This window comes from Papio anubis, chromosome 13 (assembly GCF_008728515.1).
Source record: "Papio anubis isolate 15944 chromosome 13, Panubis1.0, whole genome shotgun sequence".
Lineage (NCBI taxonomy): Eukaryota > Metazoa > Chordata > Mammalia > Primates > Cercopithecidae > Papio > Papio anubis.
In genome coordinates this window covers 94,161,890-94,184,183 of record NC_044988.1, presented here as the reverse complement: position 1 = coordinate 94,184,183, position 22,294 = coordinate 94,161,890, and the positions used below count along the sequence as shown (strand labels likewise).

The 22,294-nt window shown below is 53.5% G+C and overlaps 2 protein-coding genes across 3 annotated transcripts in view; one reads left to right on the top strand and one right to left on the bottom strand.

Moving 5' to 3' along the window:
• OLFML2A (olfactomedin like 2A) overlaps nucleotides 1–14,441 on the bottom strand; it is a 36,345-nt gene extending 21,904 nt beyond the window's left edge. The window contains exons 1-2 of the mRNA XM_003911245.4: nucleotides 14,236–14,441; nucleotides 4,695–4,958 (exon numbers count right to left, since the gene is read on the bottom strand). Of these exons, the coding sequence (XP_003911294.1) occupies nucleotides 4,695–4,958; nucleotides 14,236–14,328 (357 nt within the window). The 5' untranslated portion in view covers nucleotides 14,329–14,441. The remainder of the gene's footprint in view (nucleotides 1–4,694; nucleotides 4,959–14,235) is intronic.
• Nucleotides 14,442–20,302: 5,861 nt separating this feature from the next.
• The window catches only part of NR6A1 (nuclear receptor subfamily 6 group A member 1), a 259,222-nt gene continuing 257,230 nt past the window's right edge, over nucleotides 20,303–22,294 (top strand). The window contains exon 1 of one of the 2 annotated variants that reach the window (XM_031654501.1): nucleotides 20,303–20,558. In XM_031654501.1, the coding sequence (XP_031510361.1) occupies nucleotides 20,459–20,558 (100 nt within the window). In that variant the 5' untranslated portion in view covers nucleotides 20,303–20,458. The remainder of the gene's footprint in view (nucleotides 20,559–22,294) is intronic. The other variant, XM_031654502.1, reaches the window with a different exon arrangement.

Here is a 22,294-nt window from a genome sequence, read left to right as displayed (position 1 = left end):
GCAACGGCGTGATCTCCATTCACTGCAACCTCTGCCTCCCGGGTTCAAGCAATTCTCCTGCCTCAGCCTCTGAAGTAGCTGGGATTACAGGTGTGTGCCACCACACCTGGCTAATTTTTTGTATTTTTAGTAGAGACAGGGTTTCGCCATGTTGACCAGGCTGGTCTCGAACTCCTGACCTCAGGTGATCCACTCGCCTCGGCCTCCCAAAGTGCTGGGATTACAAGCGTGATGCACTGCGCCTGGTCTGCCTCATTTCGTTTTTCTAATAATTCATTTGTATAGCATTTTATGAAACTATTGGCTCTTGAGAGAACTTTAATCTTTAAGAAACTGGCCCTTCACCACAGATAGCTTGAGAAGCGCTGTGCTAGAGGAAGTCACAGGTGCGGGTGTGGCCAGAGAAGAGAGAAAGCCGGTGCCACACCCACCCCGCTTGCCATTACCCAGAAATGCACTCCTTTCCTCTTTCCTCTCTGCCTCAGGGACTCCTACACATCTTTCAAGGCCCAGCTCTATCCTTCTATCCCCTCCTTGGGGCTCCCACAGTCCCTGGGATGTCCCTTGGCCCAGCACTGATCACCCTGCCATTACTGGGGTCAGCAGCTGTGTCCTCACAAGCCTGGGGACTCTTCGAGGCAGGATTCATGTCTGGTCCCATCAGGAAGAAAAAGGAGTGGGGAGGTGACAGGCACCTTCCAACCCCCAGACAAGATGGGGACAGTAGTCATGCTACTCAAAGTGTGTCTCCTACCATAGCCGTGCTGCTGAGGACAAACCACAGCTGGAGTTATTAGCTTGAGGGGAAGGGCTGGGGTAGAGATGGGGTGGGATATAGGGTAGGTGCCCCAGCCCCATCCCATGGGCTCCCCTTAGCCTCCTCCTTTGGGGGATGCTTAGAGAGAATGTCCTGCCGAGGGAGGGGGAGCCAAACTGAACAGGAAGAAGCCCCAGCCCTGCCTCCTACTGCCTCTGCCGCCTTCTCCTCTTGGGCGGTCCCTGAAAGCGTACCCACTCCCACCCTTGGGGTACCAGTGAGGCAGCGTATCCTCTCCTCCTCCTCCAGCCCCACCTGCCGGGTCAATCCCCCATTACCCTAAGCCAGCTCTGCTGACCCAGAGCCCTGCGGCAGCTGTGCACTGAGAAGGCCTAAGGGATTGCGGGCTCCTGGCTGAGAAAGAGGTCTCACGACCCTTCAATGGGCAGGGGACAAAGTAGGGAATTCCTGGGTTCGAATCTTAATACTTGGCTCACGCCTGTAGTCCCAGCACACTGGGAGGCCGAGGGAGGTGGATCACTTGAGTTCAGGAGTTTGAAACCAGCCTGGTCAACATGGCAAAACCCCATCTCTACTAAAAATTAAAAAAAAAAAATGAGCCGGGCATGGTGGCGCACGCCTGTAATCCCAGCCACTCGGGAGGTTGAGATAAGAATCACTTGAAAGGGGGAGCAGGGTGGAGGTTGCAGTGAGCTGAGTTTGTGCCACTGCATTCCAGCCTGGGCGATAAAGTGAGACTCTGTCTCAAAAAAAAAAAAAAAAAAAGTCTTAGTACTGCCACACTTTCTTGTAGGCCACAGTCCCTCTTTGGGCCTCAGATTCCCCAACTAGTAAAGCTGGTACCATAAGTCCCCTCTCCAAAGGGTTGTAGCAAGGATTAAATTAGCCAAGAATTAAATGAGCCAGCGTTTATGAAAGGGCTTTGTGTCCTCATGTCAAACGTGTACAATTCAGTTATCGAGAAGTTGACTTGAGCAGAAATTGGGTTTGTTCCTATAACTGAAGACTGGCCTATGGCCTGGGTGCCTTGAGTCTGCGGGGTCCTAAGTGAGACCCACAGAGACAGTGTGATCCAGGGACTGCCAAGCTGTCAAGATGCTACTTTGCTTAAAATTCATTCCCCTGACTCCCCACCCAATTTTGAGAGCTTGGCATTCATTCAGGCATTACAAAAACAAAACTAAAGTTGAATTTAAAGAAAACATTTTTAGCCACATGTTGGGAGACAGTTCTTCACGGATCTCTTGCTTTTCTGAGTGACTTACGTGCAGAGGCACTGACTGTCTCCGTGCTGAGCCATCTAGCTGTATAGTGAACAGCTCTGGAAGACAGACACTGTTTCTTTCCAGAGGAAAGGGCAGGCATCCTTGGTGCCTGTTACAAAAGACTCAGATTCTCTAAGCTCAGGGCTCCTCTCTGTAACACACATTATTATACATGCACGTGTTATCTGACCCTCACTGCATTAGCCCATGGCAATTGGAGCCGGGGAAACCTGGCAATTGCTGTAATAAAGTCCTTTGTCTTTGAACCAGGAGGCTGCATCTTCTGCCAGCTTCCATGAAACTGGTAGGCTAACTTGTTAGCTTACAAGTAGGGTAACATCTCAGACCTTTCACAGTTTCTGACACCAAACAGGCAAAATAGATGTAGTTTATAAAAGAAAAACATACTTTCAAAAGGCACCAAACTGGAAAGGCACAGTGACCCACGCCTGTAATTCCAGCATTTTGGGAGGCTGAGGGGGGAGGACTGCCTGAGCCCAGGAGTTTGAGAACAGCCTGAGCAACACAGCAAGACTCCATCTCCACAAACATTTTTTTTTTTTTTTTTTGAGATGGAGTCTCACTCTGTCACCCAGGCTGGAGTGCAGTGGCGCAATCTTGGCTCACTGCAACCTCTGCCTCCCGGGTTCACACCATTCTCCTGGCTCAGCCTCCTGAGCAGCTGGGACTACAGGCGCCCGCCACCACACCTGGCTAATTTTTTGTATTTTTAGTAGAGACGGGGTTTCACCGTGTTTGCCAGGATGGTCTCGATCTCCTGACCTCGTGATCCGCCCACCTCGGCCTCCCAAAGTGCTGGGATTACAGGTATGAGCCACTGCGCCCGGCCTACAAACATTTTTAAAATTAGCTGAGCCTGTGGTCTCAGCTACTTGGGAGGCTGAGGTGGGAGGATTGCTTGAGCCTAGGAGGTTGAGGCTGCAGTGAACTGTGTTTGCACCACTGTGCTGCAGCCTGGCAACAGAGCAAGATCCAGCCTCAAAAAAAAAAAAAAAAAAAAAAAAGACACCAAACAATCTGGTCCTCTACAAAAAGGAAGACAGGAAAGCAAGGTGGTTTAGAACTCATGCTCTGGATGCAGCAGGACCTGGGTTTAAATCTTAGCTCCACCAGATCCACTAAGCACCTACCTGAGCATGGCACAAATGGCATGAAGGTGCCCACTGGCTGTGGGGACTGACATCTATCGCAGACATGTCTAACCAAACCACGGGTCCTGGCGGGGTCCCTGGTACGGGGCTGTGTTGCCCAGAGCAGGTGGCTCTTCTCATCTTCCTACGGGACCTCAAGGGTTTCTTTTCTTTTTTTGAAATGGAGTCTTGCTCTTGTTGACCAGGCTGGAGTGCAATGGTGCGATCTCGGCTCACTGCAACCTCTGCCTCCTGGGTTGAAGCAATTCTCCTGCCTCAACCTCCCAAGTAGCTGGGATTACAGATGTGCACCACCACGCGGGGTTAATTTTTGGATTTTTAGTAGAGACGAGGTTTCACCATGTTGGCCAGGGTGCTCTCGAACTCCTGACCTTGTGATCTACCCGCCTCAGCCTCCCAAAGTGCTGGGATTACAGGTATGAGCCATCGCACCCGGCCTGAGTTTCTTTATTTGTTTTTGAGGCCGAGTCTCACTCTGTTGTTCAGGCTGGAGTGCAGTGGCGTGATCTCAGCTCACTGCAGCTTCTGCCTCCTGGGTTCAAGTGATTCTCCTGCATCAGCCTCCTGAGTAGCTGGGATTACAGGTACCCGCCACCATGCCTGGCTAATTTTTTGTATTTTTAGTGGAGACAGCGTTTCATCATGTTGGCCAGGCTGGTCTCAAACTCCTCACCTCAGGTGATCCTCCAGCCTCAGCCTCCCAAAGTGCTGGGATTACAGGCATGAGCCACCATGCCTGGCGGAAAGTTTCTAATTTGCACAAAAGCATGGCATAGATTGGAGGCTGTCCATCATTATGTGAGGTTGGACAAGTTACCTAAGTTCTCTCAACCTTGGTTTTCTCACCTCTAAAATGAGGAGATGATCCTATATTTCACAGTATGGTTTAAGAACTCAGAGAAGGCTGGGCATGGTGGCTCATGCCTGTAATCCCAGCACTTTGGGAGGCCGAGGCAGGCAGTTCACTTGAGGTCAGCCTGGGCAACACGTTGAAACCCTGTCTCTACTAAAAATACAAAAGTTTGCCGGGTGTGGTGGTGCACGTCTGTAATCCCAGTCACGAAGGAGGCTGAGGCAGGAGAATCGCTTGAACCCGGGGGATGGAGGTTGCAGCAAGCCGAGATCATGCCACTGCACTCCAGCCTGGGCGACAGAGTGAGACTCTGTCTCAAGAAATGAATAAAATAAAATAAAAACAATACACTGCCACAAAATGTAAAGTATAGCTAGGTGCCAACAGTTGAATTGGTTTGGGTAAAATACAAGACATTGGAATAGGTGATAAACTAGCAGAAGAATCCTGCCTCTGTCACTTCCTGGCAAAAAGTGGCTTCCCCTCAGGGAGCCACAGTTTCCTCATCTGTGAAATGGGGCAGTAACAGCACCCGCCTCACAGAGCATGTGGAATTTTCACTGGCAAGACAGTAGGCTCCAGCTCATGATAGGCCTTTACTCCCTCCATCACCCCACCAAGTCTACCTTGAGGAGCTCGGGCGCCTGCTTTTTGAGTTTCTCCATCTTCCACTCATTCTCACAGGGATTGAGAGAGGAGGGAGGCGCGGTACAGGAACAGCGGCAGTCAGTGCCCGAGCTCACGGTCTCCACCGTGTAGAAGTCCTCCACGCGCGCCCGCCCACTGCGTACTCGGCTGCAAGCATCCTTGCTCAGGGGCCGCATGATGCACTTGCAACGGCAGTCGGAGCCCTCTGAGGTCATCCTCACCTGGTCCAGGTCCCCAAACACCTGTTGGGGGGAGCAAGAGGGGCTCCAGTGAGTTACTACTAGGCAGTGCTATGGCAGGGAGGAAGGGAGAGATGGCAGAAGCCAGCTGGCCAGCCAGCCTTGGGATGAGAGTGTTTGGCGGGTGGGAGGGGGTGCAATTAGAGGTGGTGAAGGCCTTTTAATAATAATAGCTGTGTGTGTGTGTGTGTGTGTGTGTGTGTGTCTATGTCTCTGTGTGTGTATTTTTAAAGACAGGGTCTCTCTCTGTTGCCCAGGCTGGAGTGCAGTGGCCTGCTCATGGCTCATTGCAGCCTTGACCTCCCAGGCTCAAGTGATCCTCCCACCTCAGCCTCCCTAGTAGCTGGGACCACAGGCATGTGCCACCATGCCCAGCTAATTTTTGTATATTTTGTAAAGATGGGGTTTCGCCATATTGCCCAGGTTAGTCTCGAATTCCTGGGTTCAAGTGACCCTCCCTCTTCCATCTCCCAAAGTGCTAGGATTACATGCATGAGCCAATGCGCCCAGTCTTTTTGTGTTGTTTTGTTTTTTGTAGAGAGAGGGTCTTGCTGTTTGGCCCAGGTTGGAATGCAGTGGTGGGATCATAGTTCACTGTAACCTCAAACTCCTGGGCTCAAGCAATCCTCCTGCATCAGCTTCCCAAGTAGCTGAGATTATAGGTGCATGACACCACGCTCGGCTAATTTTTAAATTTTCTATAGAGGGCCGGGCGCGGTGGCTCAAGCCTGTAATCCCAGCACTTTGGGAGGCTGAGACGGGCGGATCACAAGGTCAGGAGATCGAGACCATCCTGGCTAACACGGCGAAACCCTGTCTCTAACTTCAAAACACAAAAAATTAGCCGGGCGAGGTGGCGGCTCTGTGGTCCCAGCTACCTCGGGAGGCTGAGGCAGGAGAAGAAGGGAACCCGGGAGGCTGGAGCTTGGGTGGTGCGGGGAGCTGAGATCTGGGCCACTGCACTCCAGCCTGGGGTGATGGGAGTTTGTGACCTGGGCCTCCCAAAAAAAAAAAAAAAAAAAATTTTCTATAGAGATGGGATCTCACTATGTTGCCCAGGCTGGTCTTGAACTCCTGGCCACAAGTGATCCTCCTGCCTTGGCCTCTCAAAGTTCTGGGATTACAGTATGTGCCACCTCAGCTGGCTCGACAATTTAAATATTAATGCGCTGTGAAAAAGTTTGGCGATTCCTCAATAAGTTAAACATAAAATTCCCATAAGATCCAATAATTCTACTCCTGGGTATATACCCAAGAGAACTGAAAATGGGTATCCAAACAAAGACTTGGAAGTGAATGTCCACAGCAGCATTATTCCCAGTAGCCACAAGGCAGAAACAACCCAAATGTCCATCAACCGAATAGAGAAATATTCAGCCATAAAAAAGAATGTAGGGCTGGGCACAGTGGCTCATGCCTGTAATCCCAGCACTTTGGGAGGCTGAGGTGGTTGGATCACCTGAGGTTGGGAGTTCGAGACCAGCCTGGCCAACATGGTGAAACCCTGTCTCTTTTAAAAATACAAAAATTAAGTAGGCATGGTGGCGCAAGCCTGTAGTCCCAGCTACTAGGGAGGCTGAGGTGGGAGGATCACTTGAGCTTGGGAGGTCAAGCCTGCAGTAAGCCATGATCAGGCCACTGTACTCCAGCCTGGGCAACAGAGTGAGACTCCGTCTCAAAAAAAAAAAAAAAAAAGTAAAAGGAATGCAGTACTGATTCAAGCTACAACATGGATAAATGTTGAAATATTATGTTAAGTGAGAGAAGCCAGACACAAAAGGCCATATATTATATGTTTCCATTAATATGAAATGCTGTATCCAGGAGAGGCAAGTCCATAGAGACAGTAAACAGATTAGTGGCTTCCAGGAGTTACAGAGAGACGGAAATGGGGAGTGGCTGCTTAATTGGTATGGGGTTTCCTTTTGGGATGACAAAGATGTTCTGGAACTATTAATAGATAGTGGTGATGGTTGCATGATATTGTGAATGTACCAAATGCTACTGAAGTGTATACTTAAAAATGATAATTTTTGTTATGTTTGCTTTACTATGATAATAAAAATTATGGAGACCTTTTATTGATCACTTATATACTAGGTTTCACATGCATTACACTTTTAAATAATACCTCTGGCTGGGCACAGTGGCTCACGCCTGTAATCCCAGCACTTTGGGAGGCCGAGGCAGGTGGATCACCTGAGGTCAAGAGTTCGAGGCCAGCCTGGCCAACATGGTGAAACTCTGTCTCTACTAAAAATATAAAAATTAGCTGGGCGTGGTGGCGGGCGTCTGTACTCCCAGCTACTCAGGAGGCTGAGGCAGGTGAATCACTTGAACCGGGGAGGCGGAGATTGCAGTGGGCCAAGATCGCACACTTCACTCCAGCCTGGGCAACAGAGCAAGACTCTGTCTCAGACAAAACAAAACAAAACCTGCCTCTGTGTGTGTTGGGGAGGTGTTGTGACCTTCAAAGCCCTTGCCACGGCCTTCAAGGCTCATGTAAGTTGATACTCTCCCTTGAACCGCTCCTTATTGCCCTTCCCTTTCTATGGCTCTCTCCACTCCAGCCTCAGGGCTTTTGTATATGCCATGCCCTCCCCAGAAACTCCTATCCCCCAATATTTCCATGGTTCACTTCCTTATATCACTTAGTTCTCTGCTCACGAGTCGCTTCCTCTGAGAAGCCTTCCCTGATTGCTCACCTCCTGTTACTCTCTATCCCTTCATCTAGTGGCTTTGTTTTCTTTACTGAACCGATTACTGCCTGAAATATGAGACCTGTTTTTGTGTATATTCTGTCTCCCCCTCGCAATAGGTACCATTAGAGGCAGGGCCTTTGTGTAGTTTCCTCCTATGTCTTCATAACAGTGTTTGCCTGGCCTACAGTAGGAGGTCTGTAAATATCTGTTGGGTAAATGAGCCTGCATTTTGCAGACATGCTAGAGCACAAAGTTAAGAGCATGGCATCTGGAGCCTCAATGAGATTGTAGGCAACTTGATATTTCTGTGCTTCTGTTTCCTCATCTGTAAAATGGGCTTTCACATCATGAGGTTGTTGTGAGGATTAAATGAGTTAATAAAAGTAAAGAACAGGGCCTAGCACATATTGAGTCCATCTTAAGTGTGAACCAGTCTTCTTCTCCTTCTCCTTCTCCTTCTTCTTCTTCTTATTTTGAGACAGGTCTTGCTCTGTTACCCAGGCTGGAGTGGAGTGGCCTTATCACAGCTCACTGCAGCCTTGACCTCCTGGGATCAGGCGATCCTCCCACCTCAACCTCCCAAGTAGCTGAGACTACAGGCATGTGCCACCATGTCCGGCTAATTTTTGTATTTTTTGTAGAGATGCGGTTTCACCATGTTGGTCATGCTGGTCTCAAACTCCTGGGCTCAAGCAGTCCTCCCAACTCGGCCTCCCAAAGTGCTGGGATTACAGGTGTGAGCTCCCGTGCCTGCCCCCACTGCTTTTTCTGCAGCCTGTGGAGGGGCAGGGGAAAGTGAGAGGTTGGGAGTGTGGGGAGGAGGGTGGCTGTGGGTGTGTCCTGGGTTCTCGGTGGGTGAAGTGTACTCCGGGCCAATTCTTCCCTGCCTGTGAACACCAACAGTCAGGCTCAGGGTCCTGTACATTCCTCAGGCCTGTCTGCACCCTAACTCTGCCTGTCCTTCAAGACTCCTGGGTCCCCTTCCCAGCTCTGCTGGGACCCTTTGTCACTCCACCTACTCCCCCAGATGGGGTCAAGAGCCTAGCGGGTAGATGTGGGTGTGTTCTGTGTGGCCAGGCCAGGGAAGCCTCTTCCTGGGGACCCACCCATACTCCCAACACCCACCCGCACCAGCAGCTGCCTCCACATCGGACCGTGACATTCCTTCCTTCCTCAGATGAGGTGCTACCTCCTGATGGGGGCGGCCAAGGCCCTGACAAGGGCCAGGAGTTGGAATAAGGCCTCTGCTCCCAGCGCCGGCTGCCAGGCACCCAGGCAGGATCCCCCTTCCTGTGACTGCTACATCCTGTGCTTGGCTGGAGGGCAGCAGAGCGCCAGGGGGAAGAGCCAGACCCGGGCTCAAGTCCCAGTTCCCATACCTCCTCCCTGCTTGGCTTTGACCCCTGTGAGCCTCAGCTTCCTCCTCTGTAAAATGGGGAGAATCACAGTCCCTTTGTCATAAGCTTAGGGTGAGTCTGAACAATCAATGCATGCAGGGCCTCGGCATAGAGCCTGGCACAGAAGAGCTGCTCTCTAAGGCGCACCTGCTATCAAAATCGCTGCTGTTAACTCTTCCTGCCATTTTGCTCATTATTTTCTACCTCTCTGTGCTCTCACGATAACCCCACCTTAGAGAGGAGAAAGCTGAGCATCACAGAAGACTAGGGGCTTGCCCAGGGTCACACAGCATGGCCTGACTCCAAAACTTGGTTTACATGTTGCCCCTCCCATGCCCACCCACAGTCACCAGACAGGGGCTTCTCCCTGAGCAACTGGGCTGGGACAGATGGGTCTGTAGAGAGGGTCCCTGGGGGGCACAGAACCTGGGGCTCCTACCAGGCCCAGCCCATCCTGCCCTTGGCACGAAGTCTGGAGTTGTGCCAAGCAGGAAAGTCCCTGCCTTGGCCCTGCATCTCTCCCTGTAGGCTTGCTTAGCACACACTGATGCCAAAGTCCCCAGAAGTAGGAGTGGTTTGTGCTTAAAAAGATACTCAGGTATTTGCAAGGAAATTCCACAGTGAGATGAAGGTGTATTCGAGATTCTTCTGCAGACAGATGGATGAGTCTAGCTAGAGTGGAGGAGAGGGCATTCAAGCTGTGAAATGTTCCAGCAACTGAATAGGCTCAACTTGTGTCTTTTTTTTTTTTTTTTTTTTTGCCAGATTCTTGCTGTGTTGCCCAGGCTGGAGTGCAATGGTGCGATCTTAGCTCACTGCAACCTCTTTTGCCTCCCAGGTTCAAGTGATTCTCTTGCCTCAGCCTCCTGAGTAGCCAGGATTACAGGTGCATGCCACCACGCTCAGCTAATTTTTGTATTTTTAGTAGAGATGGCATTTCACCGTGTTTGCCAGGCTGGTCTCAAACTCCTGACCTCAGGTGATCTGCCCACCTCGGCCTCCCAAAGTGCTGGGCTTACAGGTGTGAGCCACTGCACCCGGCCAACTTGTGTCATCTTGAAGTTGGGTCTACCCTTTTTCCTCATGGCCAGCCCCACCTCACCATGAGGCAAAGACCTCCCCGAGAACATGAGCACAGTGCCAGTTAAGCACCTCCCCCGGATGCCCAGACGTACCCCAAACTCAATCCATTCAAGACTGGACCCAGCATCTTCTCCCAGACTCATGTCTACCTGCCCTCCTGCCCAGCCTGGATCTCTGAGCCTCCCTCTTACCCTGGATAATCTGTCAGTCATCGTGTTCTTCTGACCCTTCATCCTAAATATCTCCGACCTCTGTCCCCTGCTCTCCACTCCACAGCCATAGCCCTAGTTCAGGCCACATTAACTGCTGCCTGGACAACACAGCAGCTTCCTGTGTTGGACGAATCTCCCAAAAGCTCCTCTTTGGTAATCTGCTTTACTCTTGCTCCACAAACCTCCATGGATCCCTACTCGCTCCATGAGTTCTCAACTGGGGGCCATGCCTCAGAATTGCCTGCGAGTGTACCTGGGAGCTGCAGATGCCTAGGCCCTACTCCAACCCTATGGTTCAGATGCTTTCTGGCTCCCCAGGCTATCTGGAGGCTTCCCAGAGGCTCCAGGGCTCCAACTACTCAGGCTCCCACTGTTTAGGAGTTTTGAACAACCTCAATCAGACTCTCTTGAGCCTCAGTGTTCAAGATCATAAAATGGGGAGGGGCCGCTGAAGCCTCAGAGTGTTAGCACAAGAGATGTGTAAGATTCTGCATGTAAGTGCTGGGCACATGGCTTGGCACACATGATGCTCCTCAAGGCTCTGCCCCAGATGCCCCAGCCAAAGGGAGTGTTGGGATAAGACCCTCCTTGCAGAGACACCCAGTGGGGCTTGGCCTGGCCTCACAGTCTTGATGTGTCGAAGGAGGACTCCACCACTATGTGGCCCTCGCCTGCCGGAGAGGCTGTTTCCAATTACACCCACAGGCGGAAACTCCCCGAGCGGAGGCGAAGCAACACCTAAACCCCCGGGACTGGCCTGGCCTGGAACATCTGATCCAGCCCCGGACACCACCGCCTGCCTGCTCTAGCCCCTCCTGCTCCCCTGGCTGGGCTCCCACAGGCCTTGGGCTTCCCTTTGTCCTTGGCTCCCTGATCAGCAGGCTGACCAAAGACCCCCTTCCCACCCCTTGATGCTGGAGGGAGTGAGGCACCGGCAGCCCTTTCACAGATGGGGAAACTGAGGTAGAGATGGAAAATTCTCGGCCACATTCCAGGAACATACAGCAAGAAGCAGCCCCCCCAGAGGTCTGCGGTGCCATGCCTGGGTGTCATGTGGTTACCTGTCTGTCCATTCCAACCTCTGTGCTGGGCAGCCCTTCAGAAATACCAGGGAGGTTGTGGGGCCCCCCTCCTCCTCCCAGCCCCGACAAAGCACTTCCTTAGATGGAAACTCAAAATCCAGTTTAGGAGAGACCTAGTTATAAACATGAAAAGAAAACACGTTGAGCGAGGAGCTGGCCAAGGAGACCAACAGAGTCCTGGGGGTGAGCTGCCCTGGACCCCTGAATGTGCTGGGCCAGAGGGGAGACTGGAGCTCCCAGGAACAGGAAGCCTGAGGAGGGGCCAACCTAACCCTTTAGGGCCCTACATTGACTTCAAGTCCCAGGCTGGCCCTCCGAAGGGCTCATCCTCCACCCCAGGGAAAATGGAATGGGCTTGGAGAGGAAGGGGGGGTTGTGACGGGGGAGGGAGCGGGTGATAATGAAAACAGCTCTCTCTGCAGAGCCAGCAGGAGTCTGGCTGAGCTAAGGAATGCAGAGTAAATTCACCCATCACTTGATTTTTATTTTTCCCAGCTGGCTGAAGTGGTGTGGGGAGGGGAGGTGCCTGGGGGAAGGCTGTGCTGAGTTCCCCAGTTGTTCATCCTGCAAGCTCTAGGTTGTGCCTCTCCACCCCACCAGCCCCAGCTTGTCCTGGGACAGCTAAACACCCCCCCCCCCCCCCCCCCCCCATACACACACAACCTAGCAAGTGTTTGGCTGACTCACTCCACAAACAGGGTGTTGGGTTTTCTTTGTCTTTGCTTTGTTTTGAATGTGAGCTCTCCCCCACAAGCTCTGCAGCTCTCTGCACAGAGGATGCCCAAGACCAAATATCCCTCCCAGCCAGAGATTCCAGTGGTGACAAGGCACTGATCAGGTTATCTAGGATTTTCTACTCACTTGTCCTCATACCTGAGCCAGATCAGGGAATCCCAGAGGCCCCATATGGAAGGAAGGTTGGGCAGATGTTTCTCAGATGAAGAAACTGAAGATCAGAGGCAGGCAGTGATTTGCCCAAGGTCACACAGCAAAAGATTAGCAGACGAAGGCCAGAACTTAGGGTTTTTTTTTTTTTGAGACGGAGTCTTGCTCTGTGCCCCAGGCTGGAGTGCAGTAGCGCGATCTCGGCTCACTGCAAGCTCCGCCCCCCTGGGTTCCCGCCATTCTCCTGCCTCAGCCTCCCGAGTAGCTGGGACTACAGGCGCCCGCCACCGCGCCCGGCTAGCTTTTTGTATTTTTTAGTAGAGACGGGGTTTCACCGTGGTAGCCAGGATGGTGTCGATCTCCTGACCTCGTGATCCGCCCGTCTCGGCCTCCCAAAGTGCTGGGATTACAGGCTTGAGCCACCGCGCCCGGCCTAGAACTTAGGGTTTTAAATGTGCAAGCCAGCTGCCTCTGTAAACACCACTGTTTCCCCACATGTAAATTGGAAAAAATACTCATTCCCTCCTTGTCTCTGGAGTACCTGAGCAGCATTGTATGTGGGTGCTTTCATGCCCTGAGCTGAATCAGGCTGAGGGTTGGCCAGAGCCCACTGCTCATATACTCACCGTGTGGCTAGTGGCCTCTGTCTTTTATCTGCCCATGGGCAGGCAGGACACTCACATTCTACCAGGAAAGAGGCTGGAGAGGTATTGGAAGTCACTCTTTTGCCCTCAGGCTCTGTGACCAGGGCTCTGGTCCTGCTCCTCACTTTCCCCAAGGTCTGTCCTTTCCTTTTTTTTTTTTTTTTTAAGACAGAGTCTTGCTTTGTTCCCCAGGCTGGAGTGCACTGGCGCAATCTCGACTGACTGTGCAACCTCCGCCTGCTGGGTTCAAGCGATTTTCCTGCCTCAGCCTCCCCAGTAGCTGGGATTACATGTGTGCACTACCACACCTGGTTAATTTAAAGTTTTTTTTTTTTTTTTTTTTTTTTTGTAGAGACAGGGTCTCTGTTGCCTACACTGTTCTCGTGCCACCGCACCCAGCTAATTTTTGTATTTTTATTAGAGATGGGGTTTCACCATACTGGCCAGGCTGGTCCTGAACTCCTGACCTCAAGCGATCCACCCGCCACGGCCTCCCAAAGTGCTAGGATTACAGGTATGAGCCACTGAGCCTGGCCATCAGGGAGTCATTTCCAGAACACCCCAAGTGCTCTGGTGCTAAGTATTTTACAGGCATGACCACACCGCATCTAGAGACCATCAACTGCAGGGAGTGGGTCCCATGATTCTTCCTGTATCCACAGGTGAATAGAGGAAGGCTCAGAAAGGTGATGGCACCGGCTGAGAAGCGGATGTGCGACTGAACCCAGGTGGGCTTGACACCAGAGCAGATCCTCTTAGCCACAGCAGAGAACAGGTCAGACCACTTCTGGAGCTATCTAGTCCTCCAGGGGGTGCACCCAGTCTTTGGCAAGAACATCAGAGGCCAGGTGAGTGGCCAGCCCGGCTGCGTTCGTCGGGTAGAAGGGACCCCCAGTCCCCAGCGGACAGTGAAAGCCGTGGCCCATGGCTTGCTGCAAGCCTGGGAGTCGCTGGGTAAGAGTTGCCAGGAGCTTCCTCTACGAACCCCGAGCCTGGCCAGCACTCCGGGGAATCCCCCGACCCCTCCGGAAATCGGACCCTGTCCCAGCGCCCCTTCCTCAGGCCCTGGGTCCGGAGCATCCCTACATCTCCAGCGCTTCTTCCCCTACGCTCTCCTCTCTCACGGCCCCTGCCCCTGCGGCTTCAGTGCTGAGAAGTCCCAAGTTCGGTTCCTCCGCTCTGGCCCCAGGCTCCCTCCCGGGCTGCACCCCCACCACAGCGCCCCCTCGCGCCCAGCTCCCCGCCGAGCCGCGCCGGTCCGAGGGGCGCGCTTACCTTACTGTCGGCGCGCGCGGGGAGGCCGCGCAGCAGCAGCAGCAGCAGCGGCAGCAGGAGCAGCGGCCGGAGCGGGAGAGCGTCCGCGGCCATGGCGCCACGGGCACGGCGGGCACAGGCGGCCAGGCACGGACGCTAGGAAGCGCGGGCTGCACTGCGAGCTCCGCGCCGTAGCCCGCTCTGCCTGCCCCGCGCCCCGCGCCTGCACCCTGCTGCCCGCCTCGCGCCCCTTCCAGCGCCGCTGGGGGCGGAGCTAGGGCGGAGGGGGCACCCCGCCCCGCCCCGCCCGCCGTCCGCGGGGCCTCCCCGTCGTCGGGCGGCTCTCCCAAGGGCATCCCTGCCCGCGCGCCAGGGTGGGTCTCGCTCGCAGCCCGCAAGAGCAACGGGGCCAGGGCGAGGCGCGTGGGTTCCTCGCACGGACGCAGGTCCTGTCCTGTGAGCCGTAGGGCCTTGGGCGTGTCCCTTCATCTCTGTGTGCCTCAGTTTCCTCACCTGTAAGATGGGGGACTCGTGCTTTCCTTTTGGAGTGTTTGTAAAGTTCGCATGAAAGACAGATGTTCCCAGGGCACGTGAGCCCTTGCGTTCTCCGATGCCACCCACTTCTGGACAGGGACCTGACTGCTGTAAGCCTTCCCAAGGCTCAGCACCCAAAACTTATCTTCCATCTTTCATTTCTCCTTCCCTCTGGAATCCCTCCTGTCGGCTCCCAAACTCCAGTAGCTTCCCGCTTTTAAATTTAAAATTTTTTTTAAAAAATAGGGTCTCACTCTGTTGCCCAGGCTGGAGTGCAGTGGCTCGATCCCAGCTCACTACAGCCTCGACCTTCCTGGCTCAAGTGATCCTCCCACCTCAGCCTCCTGAGTAGCCAAAACTACAGGTGTGCACCACCACACCTGGCTAGAGATTTTTTTTTTTTTTTTTTAAGAGACAGCGTCTCACTCTGTTGCCTAGACTGCTCTCAAACTCCTGAGCTCAAGCAGTCCTCCCACCTTGGCCTCTGAAAGTGCTGTGATTACAGGCATGAGCCACTGCAGCCAGCATTTCCTTTTTTTTTTGACTGGGTCTTCCTCTGCCACCCAGGCTGGAGTGCAGTGTTGTGAATACAGCTCACTGCAGCCTCAACTCTCCAACTTAAGCTATCCTCCTCCCTCAGCCTTCTCAGTAACTGGGACTATGGGCATGTGTCACCACGTTGGTTAATTCCTGTATTTATTGTAGAGATGGGGTCTCCTATGTTGCCCAGGCTGGTCTCAAACTCCCAGACTCAAGCAATCCAGCCACCCCAGTCTCTCAAAGTGTTGGGATTACAAGTGTGAACCACCATGCTTGGTCTCATTCTCTTCATATAATTTATCGCTCAATGGGACTGTCTTTGTTGTTGGCATGTATGTTTCCTTGTGTTGGAGCATGACTTCCCAGGGCATATTCTTAGTTTCTCCCCATGAACATCGAACTCAGTTGTTCTCAAAGTGTGGTCCTTGGTCTCAGCCTCCGCATCATCAGATAACTTGTTAAAAATGCAAACTCTCCTAGCCTGGGCAACAGGGTGAAAACCCGCCTCTTCTAAAAATACAAAAAATAGGCTGGTGTGGTGGTGTGTGCGTGTAACTCGGGAGGCTGGGGCAGGAGAATCCCTTGAACCGCGGAGGCAGAGGTTGCAGGGAGCGGAGACGGCACCACTGCACACCAGCTTGGGCAACAGAGTGAGACTCTGTCTCAAAAACAAACAAACAAACAAAACCAAAAAACAAAACTTAGCCGGGCGTGGTGGCACATGCCTGTAGTCCCGGCTACTCGGGAGGCTGAGGCACAAAAATCTCTTGAACCCAGGAGGCAGAGGCTGCGGTGAGCTGAGATCGTGACACTGTACTCCAGCCTGGGTGACAGAGCGAGACTTTCTCAAAGAAAAAAAAAGAAAAGAAAAAAGAAAAAAATGCAAATTCTCAGGCTCCACTACAGACTTACAAAATCAGAAACTCTGGGGGTGGAGCCCAGCAATCTGTGTTTTAACAAACCCTCCAGGGGGTTTAGGGTTTGAGAATCACTGATCTGGCACAAGGTATGGTGCTCCACAATCCTCAGCTGAATTAAAGAACCCTGTGCGAAGCACACACTCAGTACAAATAAGCTGCTGCTGCTTCTTCCTTTTTTTTTTCTTGAGAGGGAGTCTAACACTGTCGCCTGGGCTGGAGTGCGGTGGTGTGATCTCAGCTCGCTGCAACGTCCGCCTCCCGGCTTCAAGCGATTCTCCTGCCTCAGCCACCCAAGTAGCTGGGATTACAGGTGCCCGCCACCGTGCCCAGCTAATTTTTTGTGTTTTTAGTAGAGATGGGGTTTCACTATGTTGGCCAAGCTGGTCTCAAACTCCTGACCTCGTGATCTGCCTGCCTCGGCCTCCCAAAGTGCTGGGATTACAGGCGTTCTCCACCGTGCCCAGCCACAAATAAGCTTCTTTTATAACTAGAGATCCCCTGGGAGGCACCAAAACCGGGGCTAGATTAGTGTAAAAAGTAAAAATTGTGTATGTTCTTATGGACATAGTATCGAAAAAAATCAGCATGGTGGTTCTAAGGAGATCCAGGGAGTACGAATTTTCATTGAATACTTCTTTGCATCCTGTGGATTTTGCAATGTGTGTGTCCTATCTATTCAAAAACTGGACGGAGTGTACTTAAAAGAAATCGAAGCAGGCAGGGGGGATTCCCTACCCCAGCCCTTTCTCAATGAATGCAGCCTGGCTCTGACTCTAGGGAGGACAAGGAAGAGCAAGGCTGCTGTCACTGGAGGAACTCTGCCCCCTGCTGGCTGTTCCCCCCGCATGACCTGATGATCTCTGGCTGCCTCCTCTTCACCCTTCTCTCCCTCGGTGGGCTCTGGTCACCACGGATTCTCCCAGCTGCTAAAATGGGCCAAGCCCTGATCTGGCCTTGGGACCCTGGCACATGCTGTTCCTTCCACCCGAAAGCCTTCCTCTCCACCTAGTCCCACTTCTAATCATCCTCCCGACTCAGCTCAATCTGCCCCGCCTCTGCCTCCCAAAGTGCTAGGATTACAGATGTGAGCCACCACACCCTGCCATGCCTGCCTCATTCTTAGCTGTATCCCTGTCTGTCTGCTGCCTCTGGCCTCAGAACCACACCCACTAAGATCCCTCCTTATCCTTGGACACATTGCTTTCCAGATCTTTTGTCTTGAGTCCTGCAGGTGGTAGCAGAGTCTTTTTCATCTTTCTGAGCCTGTCCCCACAGGGGGGAAAGTACTGATTTCTTAGGATTGTTGGAAGAAATGTAGAGAAATTAGATAAAAGGCCCCATAGTAGGTGCTGGACTCATAGTGAGTGCTTAGTTCATAGAGCCCTCAATGCTTAGGACAGTGGCTGCGGTCTCTAGCAGTCATTTCCCTTGCTTTTCTCAGTTTTGTGGTATTTGACTCTTCCCAGAAGCACTTTCAGAAGACATGCGTCTGAGATTCAGAACCACTCTTTAAATAACATTAGTAACAGGTTCCATTTATTAGGCCAGACCTTTAACTGCTTTGCACGCATCGTTTAATTCTCACAGCATTCCTGCTAGGTAGCAACTATCGTTATTACCCATCCCCTCTTAGAAGACAGGAAATAGAGGCTCAGAAGTCACTCGCTTAGGGTTAGTTGTTTTTATCCATTCTTCCACCCAGTCAGTAATTATTGAGAGCCTACTATGTGCCAGTACTCAGCAGTTGGGGTTATGAGTGAGAATAAAGGGATGTGACTAGTCAGGGAGGTGTGGGAAGGTTTGTGGAAGGAAGGGACAACAGAGCTGTAGTCTGAAGGACTGGAGTTGTTTCCAGGGGCTGAGCATTTGGCTGAACTCTTCTGCCCATCTAAGAGGGTTGACTTAGAATCTTCATCAACTACCAAAATCCTAGGGCTGCATGTTTCTGCAGTGCCACTTAGGCTCTGATGGCATCTCCAGGGACAGAGAACTCACTACCACCAGAACCTGTGACAAAAAGGTAGAGTCCCAAGAAAGGCCAGATGGTCCTGATTTTTTTTTTTTTTTTTTTTGAGACAGAGTTTTGCTCTTGTTGTCCAGGCTGGAGTGCGATGGCGCGATCTCGGCTCACCGCAATCTCCGCCTCCCAGGTTCAAACGATTCTCCTGCCTCAGCCTCCCGAGTAGCTGGGATTACTGGCATGCGCCATCACGCCTGGCTAATTTTGTATTTTTAGTAGCGACAGGTTTTCTCCATGTTGGTCAGGCTGGTCTCAAACTCCCGACCTCAGGTGATCCGCCTGCCTCAGTCTCCCAAAATGCTGGGATTACAGGTGTGAGCCACCGCGCCCAGCAAGGTCCTAACATATTTTAGAACCCATAGCTGAGGGAATGGCAGGCCGTCCTCTCTCAGTCACAGGGTTTAGCTCTGAAACACTGCTACCTAGCAGAGGGGATCTAGTTGTCCCTCGGTGGAAGGTATTAAGGAAGATGCCACTGAAGAAACATTTGAACAGGATCTTGAAAGATGCATAAGAGTGTGGGAGTGGGTCTGGTGAACTCAGCTGCGTTCCAGCTTGAAGGAGCCAAGGATTAAGGTTCTGGTATGTGACAGAATGGAGCTGGAATCCCCATCACTTCTGGTGGACTTCATCACCAGAATTGCTGGATAGGGACAATATTGTTGCTCCCTCAGAGAGCGGGTACGAGGTTTAGACGGCAGAGTGTTAATGTAAGTCTCCCAGATTACATATGAAATAGTTTCACCAGTGTTGATAAGGTCCAGGTGCCCCCAAGTGCAGAGAAGCGTTGCAACTTTCGTAGCAGGTGAGGGAAGGGGTGTGGTGCGAAACGTGGGCAAAGGTCAGGTCAAGCAGGGATGCGAATGCCAGGACGAGGACTTACAATTAAGCAAAAATGACACAAAAGAGCTAAGGGATTGGTGGGGCGGGTGGAGCAGGAGAGGGCGAAGGAGGGGCCACCGAGGAAGCTGCAGCATAATCCGGCAGAGCAGAGGCGGGCAAAGCACCAACGTTCTCATTCTTTGTCTTCAAGCGGGCCAGGTAGGCCTTAGACCCTGGGCGACAGCAGCGAAGTCCTTTTCCGAAGGGGTCGCCGAAGGCGGACACCCCGGCGGGCCCAGTGACCGGTGGCCGCGCGCCACCTGGTGGCCGCAGCGGGCGGATTCGGCCGGGGGCCGCGGAGCAGCTGCAAAATTCAGGATTTTGCTTCCGGAAAGCTTCGGGAAAATGAGGTGGGAGGGGCAGGGGTTTACGATCTTCCAACTGGATCCTGTCCTTATTCCAACCCCCTTTTAGAGATAAGGAAACTGAGGAAAGGGGAAAGCGAACAAGACTGGGTAAGAGATCCCTCTTAAACGGAAGGTTTCAAGACACCTGGAGTCAAGAGCCTAGGGCTTTCCTTAATAGCTCCAATGGCCCGGAGCTTAGTTTGCCCATCTGTTCTATGGGCAGGGGGAAAATGAAAGGGGAGGAGGGGAAACTTTGGTCTTTCCCGCCCACCCGGAGGTAAAAAGGCTTTAAAGACTACCCCGGAAAGAAGAGTTTTATAGATTCTATTTGCATACGAACGCAGTCACCTCAAGTTAAACTCCGGTCCTTTAATCTCCGGTCCAATTTGTCCTGCAGCGGCAGGGAGAGGCCCTCGTGAGTACCTTAAAGCCCCGCCTCCAGGGCCCCGCCCACAGGGTTGGGCTTCGTTGCACGTGCTCACCCGGCTGCCTCGCGATCCGCCTCCTTGGAAAGACTCATTGTTGGAGTGGGGGGTTGCGAGGACTCTTAGGGAACTTTGATCAGGTATAAATCACAATCAAGAGAAGTCCCGGAAGTATCCGCTTACTACGTGGACATCAAACGCTTTGTCATGGTTCTTGATATTGACAGACTTTAGCTTTCCCTTCTCAGTGCTTCTTATCCCTCCTTCCACCCCTTCAGTTGGTGCGGTCGGCGTGGCCGGCCTCGCTGAGCGGACTCCAACTCCCAGCGTGCCCCGCAGGGCCGTGCGCGGCAGCGGCGTGTGACGTCAGGGGAGGGAGCTGGCCAGTGCTGAGGGGGCGCGGCGCGGAGGGGCGCGGAGCGGCGCGAGCCGGGCGGCTGGGGGCCCAGAGAGCGCCGCGGCCGGGAGCCCGCGGGCTCCTGACAGCCTCCTCCCCTCGGCGGACGACGACCACGGCGACTAGGGCGCCGGTCATGGCGGAGCAGCAAACCCGGCGCGGACCCTAGGCACCACCGCATGGAGCGGGACGAACGGCCGCCTAGCGGAGGGGGAGGCGGCGGGGGCTCGGCGGGGTTCCTGGAGCCGCCCGCCGCGCTCCCTCCGCCGCCGCGCAACGGTGGGTGAGGGGCCTGCGACGCCCGGGCCAGGCAGGAACCGGCCTCCTGAGCCTCCTCCAGGGATCCCCCTGCTCTCAGCCAACCCTCGCCCCGGGAAGCCGCAGCGACTCCGCTGCCCCTTAGCGTGGACCTTCACCCCGGTCCCCCTCGGCGCGGACCCTCCCTCTCCTCCCCCGTCTCGCTCAGGGTGGACCCTCCTCCTCCGTCCCCGTTCCCTTCCGCGCGGACCCTCCCCCTGCCCGGGTCCCTGGGCACCGAGCTTCATTTCCCCCCCCCCCCCCCCCCCTTCTGCACGCCCCCCCCCCCCCCGTTCCCTCAGCACCAATCCTCCCTCCTCCCCCCCGGGTCCCCTCCCCCTGTCTTCCCAGCACCGAACCCTCCCTTCCCCCCGGGCCCCTCAGCTTGGAAGTCTCCCCCGCGGTCCGTCAGTGGGGGCATCCCCTCTCACTAGAGTCCCCTTCGCGCAGAGCCTCTCTTTTCCCCCACAGGGGTTCCTCCTCCCACCGAGGACGCTGCCTTCTTGCCCTGTCGACCCGACTCCACAGCACCCTTGTACCGCTCAGCTTTCTAGAGTGTTTTCCTCCTCTGCAGCCTCGCGCGTTCTCCCTTGAATACTGCGAGCCCCCCATCTCTTCCGAACCCCCGTTCGCTAGACATCCCCCAGTCGTTTCCTTTTTCGGACCCCTTCGCGCCTCCTCCTTCCCCTGCGCCTCACCTTCCCCAACGCCCCGCGCTCTCTGGCCGGTCGCCGCCCCTACTCAGCCCCCCTCTCCGCCAGGCAGCGGCTTTCCCTGGCCGAGGGCTCCAGCACGCCCCGGGGCCCTGGGCACCTGCCTCCTCCCGGCTTCTGCCCGGCAGGTCTCGGTCCCCACCTCTTAGCCTCAGTTCTCCTCTTCCTTGTCCCGATGCGGGACCCTGGGCGCTGAGAATCCCTCACCTGGCCCGGCCCTTCCTACCGCTCGTCCCTTGCCCCCTCGCCCGGGCCAGCTCCTCAGGTTCCTCGGGGCTTCCTCACCCTCCTCCCCTTCGCCTCCTCCCCCTGCGGGGTGTTTTATTTGTATCTGTTTGATATTTCCCCCCTCGGTGTTTGCCGCGGAATGTTTTTATTGGTAACGTGTTAGGAGCTTTTGTGAGGTCGTAAAAGGTGAACTTTTGAACTTGGAAAGCGCCCTGGAGCAATTAGCGCAGGCGATCGCCCCGGGAGGCCTGCATTACAAAGGGTGCTCGCACCGGCCGGCAAACGCTCCGGCGGCAAACCCGATTTATTTATTTATTTGCCCTGTTTTCCACCTTTCACATCTCCTCATTTCCGAATAAAGGGAGGCTCTCAGAGATCCGTACCTCCTCCCCTCGCTGCGCCATAAACTCGCAATTCTCTGAAAGATCTAGGACCGAACAGTGTCTAACAAGTAACAGATTTCAAATTGAATGCAAACACCCGGGACAGTTAGGAGGCACTAAAAATTAACTGCTTCACCAAGAGGTTTCTCAATCAGGACAGTGACCTGGCAGGTGTGAGGAAAGTAACCTGAAAATAGGTCACTTAGGCGCTCAATTGTTGAATGAGTGAGTAGCTACAGAGGGTGGAAATCGTGGGTTGGATCTGTGCCTTCATACGTTTATTAACTCGTCAAACATTTTGTTAGTTCAGGAGATCTGGTGTTTTTACTAAAGGGAAAAGTCCGTGTAGAAGAGAGCTTGGTTAACTTCACTTGATATTGCTGATCTTAAAAAT